General features: G+C 36.7%; 1 protein-coding gene across 3 annotated transcripts in view; it reads left to right on the top strand.

Moving 5' to 3' along the window:
* LOC136039837 (serine/threonine-protein phosphatase PGAM5, mitochondrial-like) overlaps positions 1-26,664 on the top strand; it is a gene marked incomplete at its 5' end in the record, with an annotated part of 46,346 nt that extends 19,682 nt beyond the window's left edge. Inside the window, 3 exon segments of one of the 3 annotated variants that reach the window (XM_065723754.1) lie at positions 4,850-5,064; positions 10,685-10,818; positions 24,754-26,664. In XM_065723754.1, coding sequence (XP_065579826.1) covers positions 4,850-5,064; positions 10,685-10,818; positions 24,754-24,904 — 500 coding nt within the window. 3 annotated transcript variants of the gene reach the window in all.

The raw sequence follows: 26,664 nt of genomic DNA, 5'->3' as shown, positions 1-26,664 counted from the left end.
AATCAAATTGCATATTCCATTGTTTGTGAAGATGGAAATCAGGGTGCCTTCGAATGGGGGGGGGGAGGTGGTATAACAAAGATTTGAATAGAATTGGAACTTCGTAGGAGGAGTCAAAGATTGGACCTTTGGATTGGTCCTCAGGTGGCTTGATCCTGCAATCAGTTGTTATTAGTAGTAGATTAGCCTATACCTTACTGTTAGGGATAAAACCATCCAAAAAAATTTTCACTTCTAATGGCAAAATTCAAGGACATTTACTCAACAAAAAAAGTACCAATTTCCAATTTGAAACCTGCAATACTTTATCACATGATTGGACCTAATGTCTTTTTTTTACCTATGGTCTTCTGCTAGGCACTTTGTATCACAAAGACTTCACGTTCATCAGTTGTTTCGAAAATAAGCAGAAAAAAGGTCAAATTGACATCAATTATAAATTAAAACACAATTCGCTATATTCCTGACTCCAAGTTCTACCTTTTGGTCTGTTTTTTTTTTCTCTGACATACCAGTCATTTTGAGACCGTAAGTCATAAATTTAAAACTTGATTTCTACAAATGGATCTAATGCCTAGAATTTGGACATACATCTTATGTCCTCTACTCGAGAGTTAACGACGGACATTAAATCCCAATCGAGCATGGATGCAACCAGGGAAACTCCCAGGGATGAAGGGGGCCACTCCGAGCTTTTTCGTCGAGTTTTAAGTGGGAATTTTTCCCATTTTCTATCTTGATATATTTTTTAATGCCTTCCTATTTCCTACGAGGTAGTGCCTTCCCTGGTTCCTGCTGGCGTCCATTAATCCGACCTTCTTTTGATTAATTTTCGACTTTGGTCATGCATCAAAGAAAATACAAAGGTATTTATTCCCCAGAAACATGGTTTTATCTATTGTCTAGATATATTTTGTTTAAATGCTAATCATTTTGAGGCTAATGATGTTAAAGACTTTGAAGTTCGATCTATGCAAAATAAATATTTCGTGTTTAATGTCCTTCGATTTTGGACAACCAACCTAAGCATAGGTTCACACAGTTGGAAATTTAATAGATTTGGAGGAGGGGCTAAAAAATTGCGTCGTTCAGCCCATACTGATTGGGAGAAGGAGGGCGGATCCTTTCTACTAAATTTAAGCGAAAAGATTGAATTATCTGTGTTGTGTATAATGTCTGATATTGTCTACCGAATTTCTTCAGTATGTCGGTTTTCGGCTTATTGCTGCGACGAGTTTTTAAAAATTCGATTTTTTAGACCTTTCCAAAAATTTCTGAATGCCTTTGAAGTTTACGTCAATCCTGATTGTACCGGTATTTTCGATTGGAGAATGTAAATATGCTACTTTGTTCAGTTCCTTACAGGCTACCTTACCGCTGTGTATTGTTATTGATGTTTTCAAGGAGGCACACTCGTGCCTCTATAAAGAGGCGATACACGACAATGTTAAGCGATCTTCGGTTCCAGTGGTCGCAGACGGATGGAGAGGGATGCATTTCGTAGCCCGAGCTCCAACTAAGAAACCTGCAAAATTTCATCCCCCTCCAACTTTTCCTTCATGGGGAAAATCTGGCCGAAAGTTTCGACCTGTCAACCCAAGCCCCCCTTTAACGTTGTCCGATCGGGCTGAAATTCACAAGTTAAGGTCCCCTAGGGCCCAGGAGCTTATCCGCGAAATTTCAGCTTGATCCGATAACTCCTTCCCTGTTTTCCAGAAACCACGCATAGCCACTTAAAATTCATTTACTTTTTTTTCCTAGACGCCTACAGGTCACATCCGATATCGGATCTGGGTGTATGAAGACTCATTCGATGCGGAATTCTCCGAGTAATTTTCCTGGAAAGTTTCGTAGGAAAATCTTAACCCCCCGAAAGTTTCGACCCTCCAACCCCCCCACCCCTTTTAACGTTGTCCGATCGGGCTGAAATTCACAAGTTAAGGTCCCCTACGGCCCAGGAGCTTATCCGCGAAATTTCAGCTCGATCCGATAACTCCTTCCCTGTTTTCCAGAAACCACCCATTAGCTATTTAATTAACGGATTTCTCTCCATAAGAGCCCATGTTAATTTGAAATTTTTAAAAGCTATTGAGAAGTTATATTTACACATATGCAAGTTATTAGCTCAGTTGGTAGAGCGTGAGACTTTTAATCCTCGGGTCAAGGGTTCAAGTCCCTTACGGGCGGTTTTTTTTCACAACATCAAAAAAATTTTGATAACACCTGGACAGCTTATCATTTGAGAGATAACAGAATATTAGCTTCTTATGAGCAAAAGAAACATTTCGGTCATTCTATCTAATTTTTTTTCTATTTTATACAATGATTTAAAAGCGGGGGGAGGGGGGGGGGGTTCCTCTCCTAATTCCTGTACGAGGAGTACTCCTGTACGAGGAGTACAGGAATTATTAAATTACATCCACCATGGATTGTGGAAAAACGTACAGAATTAATATGAAAAAAAATTAAACCTGTACAAAAGAGTCTTTAAAAGCGGGGGGTTTGCCTCTCCTAATAGTCTTCTTATAGTCCTAATAGTCTAATAGTCCCATGTTAATTTTTGAAATTCTTAAAAGTTACGAATATCAACATTCAAGTACATCAAAATAATCAGCTCGGCACGGCGAGAATGACTGCAAGCATCATAAAAATCCAGCTCCATTCCAGATGTCCGAAATAAGTGTGATATAAATGTGCTTTAAGTATATATTTTATAGCCTTTAAGTGCTCATTGCCAATTTTTAGGCAAATTTTCAAATGTTTTGAAGAAGTTTAAGTTTTTCTCGATTTAATGAAACGTGGATATTTACTTATTTTATATAAATAGTTGCTAAATAAGATAAATAATATATAATTTACTATAATTACCTAAAGATGTTTCCTATATGAGAAGGCATTTTTAGAATAAATTCTTTATTATAGGCTTTTGGACGTAGCGATCAAAATAAAAGTGTATAATTTTGTTAACACCTGGACTGCTTATCATTTGAGAGATAACAGAATATTAGCTTCTTATGAGCAAAAGAAACATTTCGGTCATTCTATCTATTTTTTTTTCTATTTTATACAATGATTTAAAAGCGGGGGGGTTGGGGGGCGGCAGCCACCCAACTTCCTCTCCTAATTCCTCTACGAGGAGTACAGGAATTATTAAATTACATAAACCATGGATTGTAGAAAAACGTACAGAAATAATATGAAAAAAACTTCGTTTTCTTAAAGAGTTAAAGAGGCTGCGTCCCAAAGTCGAACCTTAAAACGTACAGGAATTAGAAGAGGCAGTTGGGGGGCTGCCGCCCCCCAAACCCCCAGCTTTTAAAGACTCTTTTGTACAGGTTTTTTGTTTTTTTGCTAACCCCCCGCTCTTGGCTTCGGAAAGGCCCTCTTTTAATTAACAAAAAATTGAAATGAATGAATAATGGAATAACTTCGAAAAATGTTAAACACAAGAGGACAGGAGAACCATTGCGCCGAAACTAGTAATTAGTAACAATGAAGTCCCCCCCCCCCAAAAAAAAACCTGTACAAAAGAGTCTTTAAAAGCTGGGGGTTTGGGGGCGGCAGCCCCCCAACTGCCTCTTCTAATTCCTGTACGTTTTAAGGTTCGACTTTGGGACGCAGCCTCTTTAACTCTTTAAGAAAACGAAGTTTTTTTCATATTATTTTATAAATAAACTCCATGCTTAAAAAGAAATTGTCGTTGTAGAAATTTCGGTAAATATTTAGTGGTTGACTACTTTTGAAGAAAACATACTAATAAAGTAAAAGTATTCTAGATTTCTTATTTTATGCCCTTTCCAAATATCATGGTTGCTTTTTTGACAATTCAACGCCCCATCTGACTGTCCCGTATGTAGCCCTAGTAATATCTTTCCCCACGAAATGAATCTCTTGATTCAATTCTTTGTCAAATGGCTCTTTGTTTAAACGGGTTTCTGTAGTCGCTGCTCGAAGAAATCTGGTTTTGTTTGTGATTGATTGCAATATTGGTTGTAAATATTGTTAGAAATGATTTTATGATTTGTGGAAATTGCAGCAAAGCTTGATGGAGTTACCGCAAAAACCAATATAGGTGTTTGCAAAGAGGTCAGGACTAAGATCAAAATGCAAAATGAGTTAATTTGTTAGTTCTCATAACAAGACTAAACGAGCCTCGCGATAAGAGCTGTAACGCTCAAGATTCATCAATTTAGAGTTTGAGATTATGCTATTAAAAGAATACTGGATTCACCAGCTTTTTGATAATAAATTCTGTAAAGATGTTTTGACTACATGTGATTGTAACTCAAAATTGAATCGTCTCAAATTAGACATTCCCTACTTCAGAACTTCAAGCAATGATTGTTTAAGTTTTTTTTATTATAGCAAAACTAAGGTATTGGCGCGTTTATTTCTAAGATATCGCCGTGACTCGATTTTTCGCAGTAAGTTTGCTTTTTACTCCAAAAATTTCTGGTGTAATGCAAATGTCTTGAAAGTGATGTTCTTCATGAAGTCATTTGACCCTGAGGTACCCTCTAGAAAAAAAATAATAATAAACAAATTAAAATCGCAAACTGACTCTAGGTCCACCTTCAGATCGTCTTTTTCAGATCGAATTCTCCCGAAATAGTATAGTCATGTTTAGCACGTCTTCAGATCGTTGAATCATCCTACATGAATCTTGCTCAAAATAAGATTAGCTGGTTGTTTCATAAAAGGTAAATCACTGCCCTCCCCCTCAACTGTCACTTTAAACTAGGACTCCGACACACTTTTTTTTTTGCTTCGGGCTACTGTCCTATGGCTAGTAACTAAGCATTGAAAGTAATAAATTTATATTTTCATTGGAATTATTATATCCATCTAGGTCGGGAGCAAGCTAAACTGACTGGCCAGAGACTAAAGGAGCTAGGATTTGACTACAACCTTGTTTTGAGGTCAACAATGACTCGAGCTACAGAAACAGCAATGATTATTCAAGATGTCCTGGGTGAAACCAAAACAAAGTCATGTGACCTCATACGGGAAGGTGCACCCATTAAACCTGAACCCCCCGTGTCTCACTGGAAACCCGAAGTATACGTAAGTGTTTTAATTACTTATGCATGTTACCTTAGAAGTTATTGTTATAGTTGCTTTATGTCATAGAGCAGATAAGAACACAGTGAAATGAACAGAAGCTTAAACATTTGAATCTTTATTTATTTCTGCTCGTCTGAACTTTCCTAAGGAATGCAAAAAAAATTCATATGTTCTATCTACACAGGATAAGAGGGCAAATCAATCCTGTAGGGAAAGACAAAGGGGTATGAAAGTTTGGATTCCACCCCCTTCGGAATGTTAGGTATACGATAAATCTTGGTAGTTTTCCATATATTTCGATATGAGCTATGCTTGTGTCGTTTTTATTTATTCTACTACAAAAAGCCCCTTACTTTCCAGAATTTTTGGCAGTCAAAATAAATATCTGTAGTTTTTCCTGCGTCCCAAAAAGTTCAAGCAAGCATCTAGAAGTCTTATATTCAGATTCAATTAGTGCTCGTGATGTGTGACAGTTCTTTGGCCCAAGTGACCTTAGAGAAAAGAACCTTAGATGCTGCCATCTACTTTTATTTGCTGAGATTATGAAAGCATTTTCCGTGAACTGAAAACATGCTAAGATTTCCATTTCGTATATCTGGACAACCAGAGCTGGTGAGAGATCTTCTAATGCCGTCCCAGCCCTGCCAACTTATTCGTGTGCTTCCGGCAGGGCCAAGGGTTTTTTGGCCTTGATTGGCTTCTGAAATTAAAGTTTTATATAGGAAATCCTTTAACTATAAGCTCCCCAGACTGAAGCTAGATCCCACGGGCCCTGCTACTGCCAACATTAAGCACAAAGGTAGGCATCTTGTACTTTGTTCGAGTGGAATCAAAGAAGAATTTTCAGCCTGCATGATCGGTGGACGAAATTATGGCCATGGGCCCCCTAAAACGCTCCTCCTCTCCTATTGTGACATTTTGTTTAGCTCGTTGGAGGCAAATTTTTTCACTCATGAATTATAAACGGTCTAGCAATTGAACTGCTATACATTTAAAAAGAATGTTTAAAAGGAAGGAAAGAATGGATGAAAATTTACTACTTTACAGGCTAATGCAACTAAATTGATTCTTTAAAATATAATTGTATTAATTCCTGGAAGTACCAGCAATTTTTGATTTTCTAAAGTCATAAAAATAAAAGAGAAACGATCTAGAATATATTTTGAGTATTTAATAAAAACAATTATTGGCCGATATAATCTAGGTATATTTCAATCAATCAATCAATCAATCAATTTATTGATACTAAAAGAAAAAACTATTACAAAAGTAAAGTGGTTACTAGGCCCAAGAAGCTTTGCTTGTAATGGACCACAGAGAACAAGAATAAAACACTACTATAAAATATATACAAAAAAAAAAAAAAACAAAAAAAAACAAGAAAAAAAAAACACTGGAACAAGACAAGGACATTGAATAGATAGGATATTTAACAGATAGAAGATTTAGAAGGAGATTAACATATAGCTGAAAATGATTTTAAAAGAAGAGAAGAGACATACAAATTAGGAAAGGATTAATAAAGAGAGAAAAATTATTGAATTGGAAATACCCGACGAAATAATGCCTTTGCAGAAAGAAAAAGAGGGACATCCGAAGGGATGGAGTTCCATAATAGAATTGATTGATATACTGGAGACCTCTGGCTTGCTGTAGAAGATCGTTTTGGTAAAATAAATCGTCGAGAAGAATTACGTAAAGAAGAAAAGTACCTACCTGAGCCTGTCCGTGAGAAAAACTGCTGTAGGGGCGGTGGGAGAGTACCTAGAAAAGCAGAATGCGCAAAATAAAGGGTACTTTTACCTATAATATGATCCAGCGGAGCTATTCCAGTATCATTATAAAGATCAGAGGAAGGGTAAAGCCGAGGGAGAAGAAAAGTAGCCTTCACTGCCCTATTTTGGGCTCTTTGAAGTGAGCAGAGAATAGATTTATTATTATTACCCCAGACAGAGCAGCAATAAGAAAGGTAAGGATAAATAAAAGCATAATAAAGAGAAACCATAATATCAGGAGGAAGAAATGAGTTAATCCGGTGCAACATTGAAGACTGGCGGAGGATTAAGGAACGGGTGTGAGTTATATGCGGTTTGAAAGAAAGAAAACAGTCAAGATACACACCAAGAAATTTCACCACAGTAGCTTGTGGTATAATATCATTCCCAAAAGTCAGGGTGATTGGCTCCTGTACGTCTCGCATACGGTAAGGGGTCCTGAAGTTGACAATGGCACTCTTTCGGCTGTTAAGAGCCATACCATTTGACCAGCACCAATCCTTTATTTTATCAAGAAGACCTTGAGCCATAGAAGTGGCAGATGGCAGGTCCACCGCAGCAATGAAAAAGTTACTGTCATCAGCAAAAAGAACAGGGTGAACATGGGGATGAAGACCATCAACAAGATCATTGATGTAAATTAGAAATAAAAGTGGACCAAGCACAGAGCCTTGTGGGACACCTTTCAATACAGGCAAAGTAGAGGAAGAAGTACAGTTAACCAAAACATACTGAGATCTCTCTGAGAGGTAGGACCTAAACCATTCTAGTGGGACTCCATGCACTCCAAATAAAGATAGTTTAGACAGAAGAACATTGTGGTCAACCATATCAAAGGCCTTAGAAAAGTCGAGAAATAGACCCAAAACACACAAGCCCTTGTCCAGATTAACACGCACAAACTCACAAACTCATTTCGGATGTAACAATTCAAAAGAAGTTATGCTTTTTTCAAAATTCAGGGTCAGTATTATCAGGGTCTGTGCATCCATTTGTCCAACCAAAAAATTGAATTTGTCCATTTTAAAAATTATACTCAGCAGCCGGAATACTGATCAATGCTAAAAACTATGGATCGATGTTGCGAGAATAAGAGGAAGGTAAGGGAGGTAGAGAAAGAGTCAAAATATGAATTAAGGAGATGGGAATTTGGAGTCATGGGCAATATTGTCAAGGAACTGGGAAATATAGCCAGACGGCATAATAGGAAGATGTTATATTGCATATTAAGAAAGTGAAGAAAGTACTCAGTCTTGAGTTATTGCTGTTAAAGATGGGAGCGGGGCCTCAATTATTGATAATGGAAATGTTAAAGGGACTGAACATTTTGAGAATATGTTAAACTTTGATAAAGTTGTAGAAAAAGATACTTTGATTTTTTTTTGAAAGTTTTAAAGTTGATGGATTTTGCATAAAGAAGCTACACAGTACTAAAGGGGTTAAAAGATAATAGCACCTCAGGTGCTGATTGCGTGGTAAATGAGGATTTGATATATAGTGGTCGCGAAATTAATAATATAATTACTGGACATTATAAAAATGACTTTTGAAAAAGGGGATGTACCTAGTGATTTAAAAAAAATATCGTTATACCCCTTAATAAGAAAGGGACAAGTGTGAGTGTGGTAATTAGAGAGGCATTAGCTTGGTTTCTGCAGTAGGAAATTGCTAAGCAACATTACACCTATTAGACTAAGATATGAGGTATATAAAGCTTTAAGAAAAGAATAGTGTGGTCTTAAGAAGGCGAGAGGATATATTGACCAAATAATCACTCTTATACTAATTATTGGCAATCGTCTGAATCGTCAGATCCCTTTTATTATTAGTTTTATAAATTAGGAACAGTATTAAATTTAGCTGATAGAAAAGCTGTAGTTAAGGTCTCATCCTTGCATGTCATCTCAGTGCATAAAAGTTATTAGTACATTGTACGGGATCAATATTGTGGCTGTTTAGTTACTAATATTATTATTAAAATTATGGGTGGACTAAAAAAAAAGCAAACAGAGTTTGGGCTCAGACTACAAAGGCCCATAGCCTCCATGCCAAAAAAGAATAGTAATAAATAAAAAGCGCCAAAAAAGGCTGGGATGTTGGTTGCATCCTTTGGTGTGGTTTTTTGTTGCTACAGGGCTTCCTATTTTTTCCGCTTTGTCGAAGAGACCTCATTGGTAGTTTCAAAGTGTCCATCACTTTTATCATTCATCCCGAGAACCCCACCCGCTAGTTTCAGACAAGCTTGATTAGGCAACACTCGTACCCTGGAAGAGCCACCCACCCCTCGCCAGCCATCAGCGGCAAGCGGTACTCGGCGCCTAGAACCGGTACCACCAAGAGCACTTTGTTCTCTCACCTCAGGTTGCTTCCCAGGGGGTCTTTTCTTATGCATGGGTGATGCTTCCTGTGTGCAAGAAAATTGAACCAATTAGGCATGATTTTGGCAGCCATTATTAGCTTCAGTTTATTCAATCTCGGCAGTGTATTCCATAAAACACGCTGCCTCATGATCAGACACTAGGCAAAACGGCCAGTGGCAGGATGGCGGCTAAAACTAGCAATAGTAGCCCCCTATTCGTGTTTAATATTCACAGGAGCATTGCGAAAATGTTGTCACCATTACCCCTGTGCTTAAAATATTAGAACGGTTTATCAGCTTTCAACCTAATTTGATAGGGACTCGTTGCCACTTCCTGGGTCAGCCTTTCCGAAATACAAATTAAAGGCTACTCTTTGTGGAGGGGAACCTACTCGTATAAACCAGGCATGTCTTTAAACGGGTCTATGACTAATTGAACCTCAATGGAGGAGGAGATGTCTAAAGTCTAGTCATCAGTATATTTACCTAAGACAATTATCAGATAGCAAGTATAGCCAGAAGTAATAGCTTCCTAGTAATAACATCTTAGAAGCAATGAAAGGAAATAAGGCTCATACTGTCTTTCTTAAATCTGCGCTTTCGCCAAAATGTACGTTGGAAGTAGGGGTTTCACGTACTCCTGTCATCCCTATAGTTACTCGCTGAGCTGACGGACATCAACCGAACCTGCTAGTGCTTGATCTAACCTCTGTGATGGAAATACTTCATTCTTTTGATTTGAAATCATCAAAAGGGCCGGATTCCAATCAAATATAGTAGATGTTAGCAGCTTAGGTTTTAGCTGTGCCTTATAGCGTTGGGAGGCTCACTCAACAATTTATAGATTGTTTGCTGCTATATGTTCACTTTGGTTCTTGTATTATTTCTAGATTAAGGTGCCAGAATGAAGGGAACCAAAAGAAATGATTTTTTAGATGTAGATATCCTCAAAAATAGTCTTTAGCTTAAGCCTAGCCAAATAGTCTAAGTATATAACTCATCTCTGGAGCAATTTAGTTCTGCAGCAAACGTAAAACAGAAGACACAAGTTTAAAGGAAAAAGGAACTCTTGATAAATACTTATAAACTCCTGTGAAAGTTAGTTATTGATCACCGTTTATGGTATAATAGAACAATATAAAACAATTTTTTAATTAATTTATAACGCGAATGCATAAGTAATGGACAAAGACGGGATATAATACAGACCGTTACTAGACAATGCATGAAAGAAACAGAAAAAATCAAACCAGAACAAAACATCCAAACACTGAACTATAAACCAGATAGAGAGAAGAATATAAAGAAAGGAGAATAAAAGCAAAGGAAATTTTTAAAAAGCAAAAAAAAATGCAAAAAGATAAATAAACAGAAAAGAAAAAGAAGGCTACCGCTGCTATTAAAATCAGGATTATGCTTTAATTTGTCATCTCTCTTAGATGTTGGTAGAATTTTTTCCCGAATTCTTTTTTTTTATTTTTTATAGCAGTTCTATCAAGATGGTGCTCGAATAGAAGCTGCATTCAGGAAGTATTTTCACAGAGCTGATGCAACTCAAGAATATGATACATACGAAGTCATTGTTTGCCATGCCAACGTAATCCGATACTGTGTTTGTAGGTATGTTCATATCTCATAATATCCTTTTTTCTTGGATTTTAACCTTCTAAAAATTCAATTATATTAAGCCGTGTATAAAAAGTCACTCGTTGTAATCTGCAAATTCAAAGGAATGTGTTTTTGCTCAGATAGAGAACTGAGAGGTGAATTCAGCTGTCCGTTTACAAGTAAAATAAAATGAACCCCTCAGAAAGAAAAATGTTTATCAAAAAGTATCTGGCGTTCCTTATCGTGCGTTTTTACATAGGCTTCATAATAATCAATATGTGCATTTGTTTTCGACACTTCTTCATCAGCGTCTAGACAGCTCTATTATTATTTTGTTTATATGATGTTTAGACTGCCTTTTTTTTAAATTTAAATAAAACCTATAGTTTTCGAAAATGCCTGTTTTTTAGATATGCACCGAAAACTTGATCTTAAGCTTTAGATTGTCCCTATAGCCTTTTTGCGTTCTCGTCAAAAGAAAAACATTTTTAGATATTGGTTGTGCTACGGGAACTTCGTCAAAATCGTGTAAAATCCAAATTGATTTTATATATATATATATATATATATATATATATATATATATATATATATATATATATATATATATATATATATATATATATATATATATATATATATATCTATATATATAAAAATAAGTTGTCTGTGTCTGTGTGGGTCTGTCTGTCGGGTGACGTCATGTTTGTGTGTTGACTGACGTCATGAAGTTAGTTGTCGTCATTTTGTTATGACGGTGACGTCATTAAAGCTATTTAAAACATGCGTTCACGTAGAAATCTATTAATGTTTAACTGTAAAATGACTGATGAACTTACAATGGCAACAGCCGAGGAAGATGCTCAAATAGTCTATGCCAAAAAACTTGCTGCTGATAGAGAAAGTAAGAAAAGAAAGCGTGCCGAGGAATCAAAAGAACAGCAAGGAAACAGGCTTGAGGCTGATAGAGAAAGTAAGAAAAGAAAGCGTGCCGAGGAATCAAAAGAACAGCAAGGAAACAGGCTTGAGGCTGATAGAGAAAGAAAGAACAGAAAGCGTGCCGAGGAACTACCAGAGCAACGCGAAACCAGACTTGCTGCTAAAAGAGAAAGTGAAAAAAGAAGGCGTGCCGAGGAACTACCAGAGCAACATGAAACCAGACTTGCTGCTAAAAGAGAAAGTGAAAAAAGAAGGCATGCCGAGGAACTACCAGAGCAACATGAAACCAGACTTGCTGCTAAAAGAGAAAGTGAAAAAAGAAGGCGTGCCGAGGAATCACAAGAACAGCAAGAAATCAGGCTTGCTGCTGATAGAGAAAGTAAGAAAAGAAAGCGTGCCGAGGAATCAGAGCAACCTGAAAGTTATCGCCTGGCATTCAGGTACAGCCCAGTCGATGATTATAGCTTGAGTAGATGTGTTCAAATCGGGAATATGTCTAAAATTTGTCCCTATTGCAAGGCCTTGAAATTCAATGGTGAAACAATGGGAATGTGTTGCGCCTCAGGAAAAGTTAAACTTCCTCTATTGGCTGCACCACCAGAGCCATTGAAAACTTTGCTTACTGGAACTACGTCAGAATCTAAGTGTTTTTTATCACAGATCAGAAAATATAACTCATGTTTCCAAATGACGTCGTTTGGTGCCCAAATCGAAAATCCAGATCAATTTATGCCTACTTTCAAAGTAAAAGGGCAAATTTATCATAAAGCAGGGTCCCTTCTACCATTCTCAGGCGAGAATTGTAAATTTTTACAATTGTACTTCATCAGTGATAGAAATTCTGAATTGAATGCACGGTGCGAAGTTTCTCCCAACGTTGAAAGGACAATCGTTTCCCAATTGCAACATCTTTTCCACGAAAATAATGATTTAGTGCGTCTGTTCAAAACAGCCATCGATTTGATGCCTACTGATACGCATAAAATTGTTATTTCCGCTGACAAAACGCCTCCTGGTCAACATGTGCGTAGATACAATGCTCCAACTATCGACGAAGTGGCAATCGTTATGGTCGGTGATCAGTTTTTACCTCGAGATATTATTCTTCATAAGCGAAACGCTCAGTTGTTAAGAATTGCTGAAACTCATCGATCCTAAGATGCCCTACAATATCCTATCATTTTTTGGGATGGAGCCGACGGCTATCACTTTAATATTAAATTGAGGAATCCAGCCACTAACAAAGAAATGAATAAGAAATGCAGTGCAATGCATTATTATTCCTATAGACTAATGATTCGGCAGGATGAAGAAAATTATATTTTTAAATGCCGTCAATTGTTTCACCAATTCGTCGTTGATATGTATGCTAAAATTGAATCAGAACGTTTGCTATATATCCGCCTGAATCAGACCAAGCTCCGCTCTGAACAATACATTCATTTGCGAGATGCAGTTATAAATGACGGTAATACCACAATCGTTGGAAGATTAACAATTTTACCTTCGTCATATGCTGGCAGTCCCCGTCATATCCATGAATATGCTCAAGATGCTATTGCGTATGTTCGTCTGTATGGTCGTCCAGATTTATTTATTACATTTACATGTAATCAATCTTGGGACGAGATACTGCAGCTTTTACTTCAAGGACAATCGGCGATTCATAGACATGACATTACGGCCCGTGTCTTCCGGCAAAAGTTGAAATCACTGATAAACTACATAGTAAATTTTGAAGTGTTTGGGTCAGTGCGATGCTGGATGTACTCAGTGGAATGGCAAAAACGAGGTTTGCCACACGCACATATACTAATCTGGCTACATAAAAAAATTACTTCGAACGAAATTGATGATGTGATTTCCGCTGAAATACCTGATGAAAATGTCGATAAGGGGTTACATGATATTATTGTAAAAAAATATGATACATGGACCTTGCGGTGCACTGAACGAAAATTCACCATGCATGGCCAAAGGAAGGTGCACAAAGCAATATCCTCGACTTTTAGTATCCAACACAATTACTGGCAATGATGGTTACCCACAATATAGAAGAAGATCTATTGAAGATGGCGGTAAAACAGCAATAATAAAGAAGCGTAACGGTACCACCATCGAAGTAGATAACCAGTGGGTTGTTCCATATTCCCCATTATTATCAAAAACATTTAATGCACACATAAACGTTGAATACTGTAACTCCGTAAAGGCAATCAAATACATATGTAAATACGTCAACAAAGGCAGTGACATGGCAGTTTTTGGCTTGCAGCCCGAAATCAAAGATATCGACGAAATCGTACACTATCAGGCTGGAAGATACATAAGCAGTAATGAAGCTGTTTGGCGAATTCTTTCATTTCCGATACATGAACGTAGTCCAGCTGTTGTTCACTTAGCGGTACATTTACAGAATGGTCAACGTGTTTTTTTTTTCTCGGAAACCAACGTGCAACAAGGAGCCCTGAATCCACCGGATACAAAGTTAACCGGTTTCTTTTCGCTTTGTAAAAATGATTCTTTTGCAAAAAAACTGCTGTATACTGAAGTGCCTTCGTATTACACGTGGAATACTAAAAATAAAGTATTTGAACGTCGAAAACAGGGTAAGTCAGTCGACGGCCAACCTACCATCTTCAAAGATACCTCGATAGGAAGACTCTTCACCGTTCACCCCAATCAACATGAATGCTTCTTTCTACACCTGCTTTTGGTGAATGTACCCCGTCCGACATTCTTCGAGTATTTGAGAACTGTAAACGGTACTATACATGACACTTAACGTAGTGCATGCCAAGCTCTGAATTTGTTGGAGAATGACCAACACTGGGATAACTGCATCAATGACGCGTGCGAAACGTCAACTCCAAGTCAAATTCGTGCATTGTTTGGCATCATTTTAACAACTTGCTCTCCATCAGCTCCTACAGAGTTATGGGAAAAATATAAGTCAAAAATGTCCGAAGATATACTCCATCGAAAACAGTTAGAGACGTCAGATATGACTTTTGATTTTACATCAGAAATTTATAACTACACTTTAGTTATTATAGAAGATTTGTGCGTACGTATGGCAAACAAACCTCTTCAGGATTTGGGAATGCCTTCACCTAACCGTATCGCTGCTGTTTCGACATGTGTAGAATTGGATCGTGAACAAAGTTACAGTACGAGTGATCTATTGTCGTATATACAAAATAACATTTCCAAGTTAACGTCGGAACAAAAAGACATTTATGATACGATAATGCATTGTGTCGATAACAACGTTGGAGAAATTTTCTTTTTGGATGCGCCAGGAGGTACTGGTAAAACGTTTGTGATAAAACTGATTCTGGCATCAATTCGATCAAAAAATGATATAGCGTTGGCAATTGCGTCGTCCGGAATAGCCGCAACATTGCTGCCTGGTGGAAGAACTGCTCATTCCGCTTTGAAATTGCCTCTGAATTTGCATTCTACAGAAACTCCCACGTGCAATATTTCCAAATCATCTGAGATGGATAAAGTATTGCAGCAATCAAACTTATTATTTGGGACGAGTGCACAATGGCACACAAAAAATCGCTCGAGGCTCTGGATCAATGCTTGAAAGATTTGCGAGGGAAGTCGAAACCCTTTGGCAGCACATTAATATTGCTTGCGGGAGATTTCAGGCAAACATTACCTATAATACCTAGATCAACTCCTGCAGACGAAATGAATGCTTGCCTGAAAAATTCTAATTTATGGGCACACGTAAAAACATTAAAATTAACTACAAATATGCGTGTCCGATTGCAAAACGATGACTCTGGTCAAACATTTTCAGATCAGTTGCTGGCAATTGGAAACGGAAAGCTCCCAGTAGACTCAATTTCAGGACGTATACAACTACCTGCTGATTTCTGTAATTTAGTGACGTCCAAAAATGAATTGATTGAAAAAGTATTTCCGAATATTCTAAACAATTATAAAAATAATAAATGGCTAAGTGAAAGAGCGATTCTTGCACCCAAAAATATAGACGTCCACGAAATCATCAATATTGTTTTGACCAAGATTCGAGACCAGGCAGTCCTTTACAAGTCAGTCGACACAGTTTTGGAACCAAATGAAGCGGTTAATTATCCATCTGAATTTTTAAATTCCATGGATCTTTCAGGGTTTCCACCACACGTGCTACAACGAAAAATAGGCGTACCAATAATACTTTTAAGAAATATCAACCCACCAAAGCTTTGCAATGGCACGCGACTTGCCGTAAAAAAAAAACAATGGAAAACCTAATAGAGGCCACAATCTTGACAGGGCCTTTTGAGGGTGAGGCTGTTCTTATTCCTCGCATTCCCATGATTCCAACGGATCTGCCTTTTCAATTTAAAAGATTGCAATTCCCAATTCGATTAGCATTTGCAATCACCATTAACAAAGCTCAAGGTCAATCATTAGAAAAATGTGGTATAGATCTTAATACTGATTGTTTTTCCCATGGACAATTGTACGTTGCATGTTCGAGGGTCGGTAAACCTGACAATCTATTTATATGCAGCGACAATTGGACAGCGAAGAATGTTGTATATTCGCAAGTTTTACGCAGTTAATTTGTATTGTATCTATCTATCTATCTATCTATATAAAAACGAGTTGTGTGTATGCATGTTTGTTTGTTTGTAAAAAGAGCGTTTGCATATGACGTCATTATTAGTACATAAGGCTTTGTATATGCACAGGCAATGGGAAAGCCAAGAATGTTGTATATTCGCAAGTTTTACGTAGTTTGAAACACATATATTAATCAATCTATATTCATAGGTGGTACACAGGGACACAACTACAATGGCGCGTAACTAATATGGCGCGTAACGACTTACGCGCGCGGGGGGCTTGGCGGGCTCGAAGCGCCCCCACCAACTAGGTGTTGGGGTGGCGCGAAGCGCCACCCCAACAGCTAGTATATATATATATATATATATATATATATATATATATATATATATATATATATATATATATATATATATATATATATATATATATATATATATATATATATATATATATATATATATATATATATATATATATATATATATATATATATATATATATATATATATATATATATATATATATATATATATATATATATATATATATATATATATATATATATATATATATATATATATATATATATATATATATATATATATATATATATATATATATATATATATATATATATGGAAATATTAACATTTCGGTCGAATGAATCGTTTTGTAACAACTGATACTAATAATGAACAGGAAATGTTGATCTTCCGATCAATAAAAATAACGATTATATCTTTTTTCTTTTCTGTGTGACACCCATCTAAAAAGATCTCTTACCACAGTAACACATTGCAACGACCTCATAATAAAGTGTCATAAAGTACTTCCTCACATTTCTCATCTTTGGCTCTTTGGTTTTTCAGTCTATTTTGTTGATTCAACTGACACAAATCAGAGTAATAATTGTTTCGCTCTAAATTATAGAAGTTAAGCTGTTTTTTAGCTAATTATAATAGCAATATGGCCGAAAGTGCTGCTACAATAGACTGTTGTCTGTCAATCCACATAGTTCAAATGTAGCCTACTGACGTGATGTTTAGAAGTGTTGACTTTCCCCCTAAGCTAATTATAAGGAGGGTTGACCCCCCCCCCAAAGCTGATTTTATCGAAATAATAGTACTAGAAGATCGGAAAAAGGTGCATTCGAACGGAAATTAAACGTTCTAGTGCCCTTTTTAAGTGACCAAAAAGATTGGAGGGCAACTAGCCGCCCTCTCACGCCCATTTTCTTCCCAAAGTTATTCGATCAAAATTTCGAGATGGCTACTTTGTTTGGCATCGTTGAAGGATCCAGTAATTGTGTTTTTAGGTGTAACATGGCCCCCAAAGTTCGTGGGGAGTGGCGTGTATGAAATTCGCCCATTGTTTACGCATAGTATATGTTATTGAGAAATATGCCGACATTTTTCGTTGGGGTGGTGCTTGGTGTTGGATTTCCATGGGGAGAATTTTTCGGGGGGTGAACTTTAGAAGGGAAATTTTGCACTAGAGTGTTTTGACCCAATTCCTATACAATTTTTTTTTATTTGTCTTACTTTCTCTTTGCCAACTCAATTTTGCCAACGCAATCAATGATCTGTTGACATTGGGTGGAGATGGAGGGGGAAACCAGGAATCTGATAGAGATGGAGGGGGAAATAAGGAAAATGCTTATAAATGTCGTAGATACGTGACTGACGTAAGCAGACTGGATCCGCTCTCTTTGGGGGAGTTATATGGTGGGGTTCAGTGCTTTGGTGAGTTTGGTGCTTCCGGACGTGCGAGGACGATGAAAATTGGTAGGCGTGTCAGGGAGCTGTACAAATTGACTTGATAAATTCGTTTTCCCCGATTCGAACATCTGGGGGGCTGAAGAGAGAGGAAAAATTAGAAAAATTGAGGTATTTTTTAACTTGCGAGTGGGTGATCGGATCTTAATGAATTTTGATATTTAGAAGGACCTCGTGACTCAGAGCTCTTATTTTAAATCCCAACCGGCATTAAGCCTCTGATTTTCTTTTTAAAGTAATCTATTGATTCATAGAATTTGATTCTTAGAAATTCATACCATATGAGCTCTTAGCTCTTGTTTTAAGTACTAAAGGCTTTAGCGTAAAGAGCGAGGTATTGAGAGGGGGGGGGCAAACCCTTCATATACTGAATACTTTCTGGCCATTTTGAGTTTTAATGTTGTTCCTTACTTTCAGTATAAAAAAAAACTTTTTTTTGATTTTATGTGCAATAAGGCTCATTTATAAACAACTTTATAAAGTGTGTGAATAATTTTAGGGCCCTTCAGTTACCGCCTGAAGCCTGGCTGAGAATATCGCTTCATAATGGAAGTATCACGTGGTTAGAAATCAAACCAAGTGGCAATGTGGTTTTAAGAGGACTTGGTGACGTTGGGCATATGCCCAGAAATAAAATGTCAACTAGTTAAGACAAATGGTGCTCCTTATATTTTATAAATTTAAATTTGTACAATTTATACCATTTCATTTCACAAATCATTTAAACAGGTGTGTACGTAGGAATTAATTTCGGATGGGGGTAGGAGGGAAGTAAAAAAAATCGCAAAGTAGATGAATAATAGAAAAAATAAAAGAAATGGAGGGGCGGGAAAACTTTGATATTTTGTGGGTAGGGCACAGGCTCAAGGCCTCATCACCTGTATGTATGTCGGATTCAAACTAAGAAGACTTCCAACTTGAAATGTGTCTTATTGACCTGAGAAAAAGCTATTGTTTATTGATCGCCCGCTAAAGTTCATTGCTAAATATTTAATTATTTTTTAGCCAATCTAATACAGGTGCTGAATATGGGGGACCTACTTAACTGCATTCTAGAAGGGTGGTAACTGAAGTGGATCTTGGATTGATAGTTTTCTATCAATGATTGAAACACGAAATAGAATATACCATATAAAGTAAATGTAAGAAACTACATGAGACGTTGTTCAAACCTCGGACATGTGGGAGAGGACAAAGCTTGTACCCCCACGCTGTCGTAGTCCAAAAGCCATATAGATGGATTGGGAGTAAAAGTAGGTAAATGTACTTATAAACAGACAAATCTCGTTCTTATTAGATCTTTGCTATTGTGAGCAGCGTGAATTACGCTTTCACTGTATAAATATGATAATATTTATTGCAAAAATCCTGCGGGCCATATCAACACACCATATATATACCATGTCAACATACCATATATAAATCCTGCGGGCCATATCAATACACCATATATATCAACACAGCATATAGTCTACAAACAAAGCTCAGGAACAAAATGCAACTTTAGATAATATAAATCAGAAAAAGAGAAAAAAAAACAACAACAAACAGCCAAAATGAAAGATTCCAAGGTTCAACATTTTAATCGACAAACACAAATCATAATAAAGTTCAAATCCTAAACACTGTAACAAGCTATCCCCTCAAACATGATTCCCTATGTTTGATCCCTAAACGAAGAAACTTACATGACTGTTTAATCACACACGTGTTCTTCCAAGCCACCCGCTCAATTAACCAGCATTCATTCCCAAACACTCGTCCAAAACATTCATTCCGCAACTTAAACAGCTCTTCACACTCGGATACAAAATGAAATAAATTCTCATTCACACATCCACACATAAGGTAAAAATAGGGGCCAGCCTAAACTTTCCCAAAGATGTCCTTCTCTTACCTAAATCCAAACTATCCTCTTTTACCAACAACAAATTCTTCAAATCCACTTTATTCAGCCCAAATTTAAAATTAACCTCCTCCCCCCAACACTCTTTAGCTTGGGAGTAAAACCTCAAGGACATAAATTGCTCCTTATGAGCTTGCCACTCTTGAATTTCTTGGTCATTTAGGGTTTGCAGGACTTCCTTCCATACTGACACGCTTTCATCCATTGGGCCTTTTTCTTCATTCCATGTCTCCGACAAGCCACAAAAATCAAGTATTTTCTTGACTTGATTAGGCCACGAATCGTGTTTACCGTCCTTCAAGCTCTCCAAATAAGCTGACTTAAGAAGCCGAACACTGGGTAGCCTAATTATTTTCTCCCTAAATTTTACCATATTAACCAATCTAAAACTCCTTAAAGTGAAAAGCCCCAAATTTCCTTTCACTACCACTGAACTAAATGACTCTTTCAAGGCAATAACTGTCTTGAAATATCTTAGCTGAACTATTTCTAGCTTAGGTGCTTTAGCAAAACCCAAACCTCAGAACCCCAATGTAGACTAGAAGCTATTTTTGAAAGGAAAACACTTTTCTGGATCCTTATGTCAGCTAGCTGACCTAAGTTACTTCTCAAAAGCATATTTATTAGCCTATTACCCCTTAAATTACAATCTTCTACATGTCTAGACATCCCTCTTAATGATAATTAATAATAATTTATTTATTACCCGCTTGTTTTGACACTAAACTTAACGCCCAAATAAACAAATTCTTCTTTAACCTCTAAAATCATTCCTCCAAAAATTAAAATCCCCTCGGAATCAACATCCCTTTGCTTCTAAATACTAATACTCTGACTTTTTAGTTTTCAACTCAGAATCCTGCTTTTCTAAATATTTTTTTATTATATCTAATTGCTTCTCAAGATTATTTCTACTCTCCGCCACTAGAGTTATGTCATCCGCGAATAAAATAAATGATATGCTAAACCAATCCAAAGATACATAAGGGGCTTCATTACTTTTCATAAAACTATCTAAATCATTAACAAACAAGGTGAAAAGCTTAGGAGATAAAGTAGATCCTTGTTTCAAACCCACATGAGACGTAACCAGCCTAGAAAAATTTCCCATAACCTTCACAACAAATTTCACCCTCCGACACATATCTGCTATTATTGCTACAAAACAAGTCGGCAAGCCTATTTCCAACATACTTTCAATTAACAACATGTATTTACCGAGTTAAAAGCACTTTTCAGGTCTAAAAATGCTATGAATACCCGACCATTTTCCCCTCTAGCATATTTACTTCTCAGTATATCCAAAGTAAAAATATGGTCAACAGTGCTAAATGTCGATCTGAGTCCCGCTTCCACCTGGCTAAGTACTTCCTCCCTATCTAACCAATCTCTTAGTCTAAAATCCAGAACCTTACAAAACAATTTACTTACCACATTTCCCATAAAGATAGACCTAAAGTTTTCATGTAACTTCCTATTACTTTTCTTAAAAAGAGGCACTGCTACCGAAGTGTCCCCTGGGCGAGGCCAACAAGCTTTCTCCACTACAAACGAGAAAATTGCGGCCAACATGGATATTAAAGTTGTTCTTCCTAATCTCAGGGTCTTCATAGATATACCATTTGTTCCTGGACACGAATTACCATTCGTCTTTTTCAACTCATCTCAAATTTCATGTTCGAATACAGGCCTAATCAAATGGTAATCATTTGTCTTAAAGGATATGTAGCCGTCCCTATATCTAACTCTCTATCATATGAACCATTGGACTCATTCGCCCTGACATATTCTGACTCACTGTTTTTAAAATAATCTGGCCACGTCTCAACTGGTGTGATATTTCCTCGTATTCCCGGGCCCTGGATTGAACATTTAACTACGAAACGAAGCTCTCTGTCTGGGGTTATTCACACCATAAGCTCTCTTAATTTCCTCATTAATCTTCATCTACCTCTCTCTTTTTAACTCTTTTAACCCTATTATAATCTGACCTTAATTTCTTGAATGAATGAGTCTGTTGCTTAAGTAGCCTTGAAACCTAATTACCTCTTCCCTTTTCTGCCTACATTTCTCATCGAAAAAACCCTCATCTTTTCTGGCCGGATGTTTCCTATCCTGAGATAAAGGCTTGATGCTCTCATAAATTCTTTGTAATTACCGAAACAACTTGATCCAATTCAGCTGGTTCTGAAAAATTCAAAATCGAATGGCAATCATTCTGAAATTCCTCACTTTTTAGTTCCATTTTAACCAATTCTTCCTTCTCCTTTGCTATCCAAACTGGTTTACGGATCCTTTCCTCACACGTAGACCTTTCATTTACTCTTTTAGACCGTCGAATATACGCTCTCAGCTTAAGATTCACTTGTGAATGGTCAGATTGACCAACTCTAGGACCCTGAGGTCCACCACACAGGGCCAGATAGATAAACTACGTAAAATATAATCGATTAGACTCGGGCTAAACCCACTATAACACGTAAAATTGCCCATACAAAATATCCCAACCTACCGTTCATAATAAGCAACCATTCCTTTTTAGAAAAATTTATTAAATTCCTTCCCCGTCTATTTATTTTCTGAGACCTATCCCTACTTTTCCTAATAGGGAAAACATACTCACTTTCATTCTCCAAACAAACATTCTGGCCTGGTTCATTTACAAGGGGTTGACCAACCTGCAACTTGTCCTCTTCACTAGTATATGCATCGAAGTCCCTAAGAAAAACAAAATTACGGCAAGGGTACATTCTTTTATACATCTGTGTTTCATTTTCAATCGGTTCCCATGTATCTTCACGGCTGTAAGAACCTAATATTCGGAGGCAAATAAACAACATACACAACAAGGTGAACATTTTTTACTGATAATAGTAACCATAATAAATTTTCAGACTTACTTTCTAGCCTACGAAATAAATTAAATACACCCATCTTTACAAGCGCCAAAACTCGTCCATAATATCTACCATTTGCCGAAACTTTTCTCGTACACTCAAAAACATCAAAACCTTCACATGACGAAAAATGATCTAGAGAATTTCATGTCTCAACAAGGCAAACAACATCCCAACTTTCACAACCGGCTGATGTACTTGACTCTAATAGGTTTTCTAACTTTTCCAACGTACAAAACGTAAGGAGGATTCACTATAGGCCTGTATTCCTTATTCCGACAACTTCGACTGGTTCCCAGGCGCTACTATATCCCCCCAAGTAGGATGCTCATAAGAAAAAACCTGGGCTTTCACTATCTGGCGAGGCGCAAATGAAGGGCAAATGTTCTTACTGTTTCTTTTCCCCTGTCTCACACCCAGCTGAGCTAAATCCACCGCAGGTTTTTGGCTAAGGGGGGTATGATACTACCCACGAAAAAGAACCGGCCCCACTATTCTATGCTAAATACAGAAGGAGCGCTTCCAAAACTCTGAGCTCTAGTATCAGAATTTACCGATCCGTTTCTCACATGCAAAATAATCTGATTACTCTGATTTGCATGAGCGTAAGATGTCTTGATGGGGGCTAGCCATCTCATCACGCGTACGTTATCCTGTCTGAACTTCAATAACTTTCCCATGCATGACTGATCTTGATCCTTCTTTACTTAGTAAACTTGCATTGTCTATTACTTCATTGCCCCTGTGCATACTACGATTTAATTTTGAACTCTGATGATCATAGGTTCTCATTTCCTCTACTGCTACAACCTTTCGTCGTTCTTGATCAATGTCTTTCCCTTTACCCAATTTACTATCGTATGCAAAAATCTTATCTCTAACAATAAGTCTTACACCCCTCAGCTTTGCATGTAAATGGTCTTCCGTATGCGCGGCTTCCAGAATTGGTATGAACTTACTGCGCGCCAACAAATCTGAAGAATTTTAATCTAGTGCTACTGACAAATGACAACTTTTGAAAAGCGCAGCCGAAGTAAATATGGATTTTTTTTTTTTTTTTTTTTTTTTATTCCACAGACGCTAAATCTAATTATCACTGGTCTGATTTTCTGGTTTGATGGTAAACGAAAATCATTTTTGATATGGGTCTGCATAAACCTGTCACCTCTTATTATTTCATTTAATCATCTAAGAATGTCCTCTTTTAGACTAGAATCCGTAACTCCGGGTTAAAATTGTAGAGTATCAAGTTGCACCTTTTTTGATCCGCCTCAATTCTATCCATTATCTTTTCATTTTTTGTAACTTCTATTTTCAGCTGACGAACTTCCGCCTCTGTATCTTCCGATCTTTTTTCCACTTCACAAATTTTAATATTCAGAGATTCCGAAATTGAACAAAATCCCACACATAATTTTTCTAGCTTTTCGCAAAGGGGATCAAGTTTTTTAAGTTCTATTGACATCAAATTTCTTTAAAATCTGTAGCTGGACTTCTGTTGATTCCGGCATCTTGATGGTAATTACTAGATGCTTAAAATAGAAAGGCCTACGTGTTTAAGAGTCAACTATTTTGATCCACGCTGACACAAAGTGTGCAGTAAGCTAAGCCGCCGTTAATTATACCACGTCTAACAGCAATTCTCAGCGAACTTTCAAAAGTCAAACTAAATGAATGCTGGATCATGTGTTTCATAATTTCAGCCATATATATAAAATCGCTTTTTAGATGTTCACTGAATGAGAACTAAAATAGAGCTGAATAAGGTTATGAACTGAATTTATGGAATAAGGCTCATTTATAAAAACAACTTTATAAAGTGTGTGAATAATTTTAGGGCACTTCAGTTCCCTCCTGAAGCCTGGCTGAGAATATCGCTTCATAATGGTAGTATTACGTGGCTTGAAATTCAATCAGATGGCAATGTGGTTTTAAGAGGACTTGGTGATGTTGGGCATATGCCCAGAAATAAAATGTCAACTCGCTAAAATAAACGGTGCTCCTTGTATTTATAAATCAATATATATAATATATAACATTTCATTTCACAGATCATTCAAACCAGGTGCGTAGGAATTCATTTTGGGTTGGCGAGTGGAGAATTAAAAAAAGACGCCCTAAAATAAATGAACAACATGAAAAATGAAGGAAATTGAGGGGGTGTAGAAGTTTTAATATTTTGGGGATTGAGCACTGGTTCAGTGCTCCACCACCTGTACACACGTCTGATTCAAACTAATAAGTTTCCTGACTTGAAGTCTGCCTTATTGAACCGAAAAAAAGCTACTATTTGTTGGTTTCGTGTAAAAATGCATGGCAGAATATTTTATTATCTTTTAGATAATCTGTCAATTTAGGTGCTGAATTATTTATTTTGTTTTTTTATTATTTACTGTTTTGTATTAAATGTTTTTTTAACTAATCTAATGCGGGGGCTGAATCGTTTCAGTGAAGTAGAACTGTGATCAACTCAGTGGGGTTGCCCCCTTCCTCCTACTTGTTCAGGTTTATAGGACAACCTCAAACACCTAAACTTGCTTTATTTCCCAATCTCGTCAAAAGGAAAAAAACCTGGCTCTTTGGGTTGGGAAATACAACAAAAGATTGCTTATTTTACTCTCGTTTCTAGGAAGACATTCAATTTTTATTAAGGATAAAAATTGTATATGATAATACTTAAAAACAAAGGTCAATTGTGAAATTCTGTAAAGCATCATACTCAATTACAGGAAGATTCTACTAAACTTTGATCACCGCTATACGGGTTAAAATATTTCCATTAATCAGGGCCCTTTTTCCATTGTATTAGTTTTTAAGTAAGATCCATTTATTAGTAACAATAATTTATAGCTGAAGGGGAAATAGTATGCTATCTGTGGGACTGTAACAGAAGGGCCCCCTGAATACTAGGTAATTGCCCTGCTGCTACTGCAGTGGGATTGATTTGTTCCAGAAAACATGACGTTTATCCAAGCAATCCAATAGTTCAAGTTACAAATAATAGCGAGGAAGAATTTGCAAAAAAAGAAAAAAATCTTGAGTACTGAGATTTTTTTTTTAGATGGGGTTTACCAATAATAAGTTTGGTTACGCGAAGCTGTTTGCGTTGGCCTTTAAAACATCCCATTCTCAGTTTTCATTTCTTTAATTTGCTTCTTTTTTTTATAGGGACTATTATATGGGTAAAAGCGTTTATTCTGTCAGAAAATTTTCTGAATCTTAATCATTTAATATTCTGTGCTTGTATTGTGTTCGACTCAAATGGGCCTTGTCTCTCTTTTTTATATTTCCTTAGGTGGCATAAATGAGCTGTATGTTTTTAATTTTTTTATTTTTTAATTAAAGCGCAGAGAACGTCACAGTTTTGTAAATTTTTGTTAGGAACTTTGCCATTTGATGAGGAAACGGCATATATGTTCTTTAGGTGGGAGGCTGATCCTACAGTTAAATGGTAATGCTGAGAACTATGAATCAAATTTGGAATATTTACTGTATTTCTTACCAGTTTAATTTGTTTGCATGTGGCTACGAAAAGAAACAACATCTTGTTTTTGTTACTAGTGAGACCAATTATCTAATAATGAAAAAAATCACGAACTACAGAAAACAGTGAAAGTTGTGTGTTTTATTCTCCAAACTATCAAAGTGATTTTGATCTTTCTGTTTTTAAGCTTTGTCCTCCGATTGTTTCCTATTACAGCAATTTTGAAGAAGTTTTTGCATCCTGAATAAAGATTGGAGAAGGGTA

The sequence above is a fragment of the Artemia franciscana genome, chromosome 20, assembly GCF_032884065.1.
Source record: "Artemia franciscana chromosome 20, ASM3288406v1, whole genome shotgun sequence".
Lineage (NCBI taxonomy): Eukaryota > Metazoa > Arthropoda > Branchiopoda > Anostraca > Artemiidae > Artemia > Artemia franciscana.
This window is presented reverse-complemented; position numbering and strand designations above follow the sequence as displayed.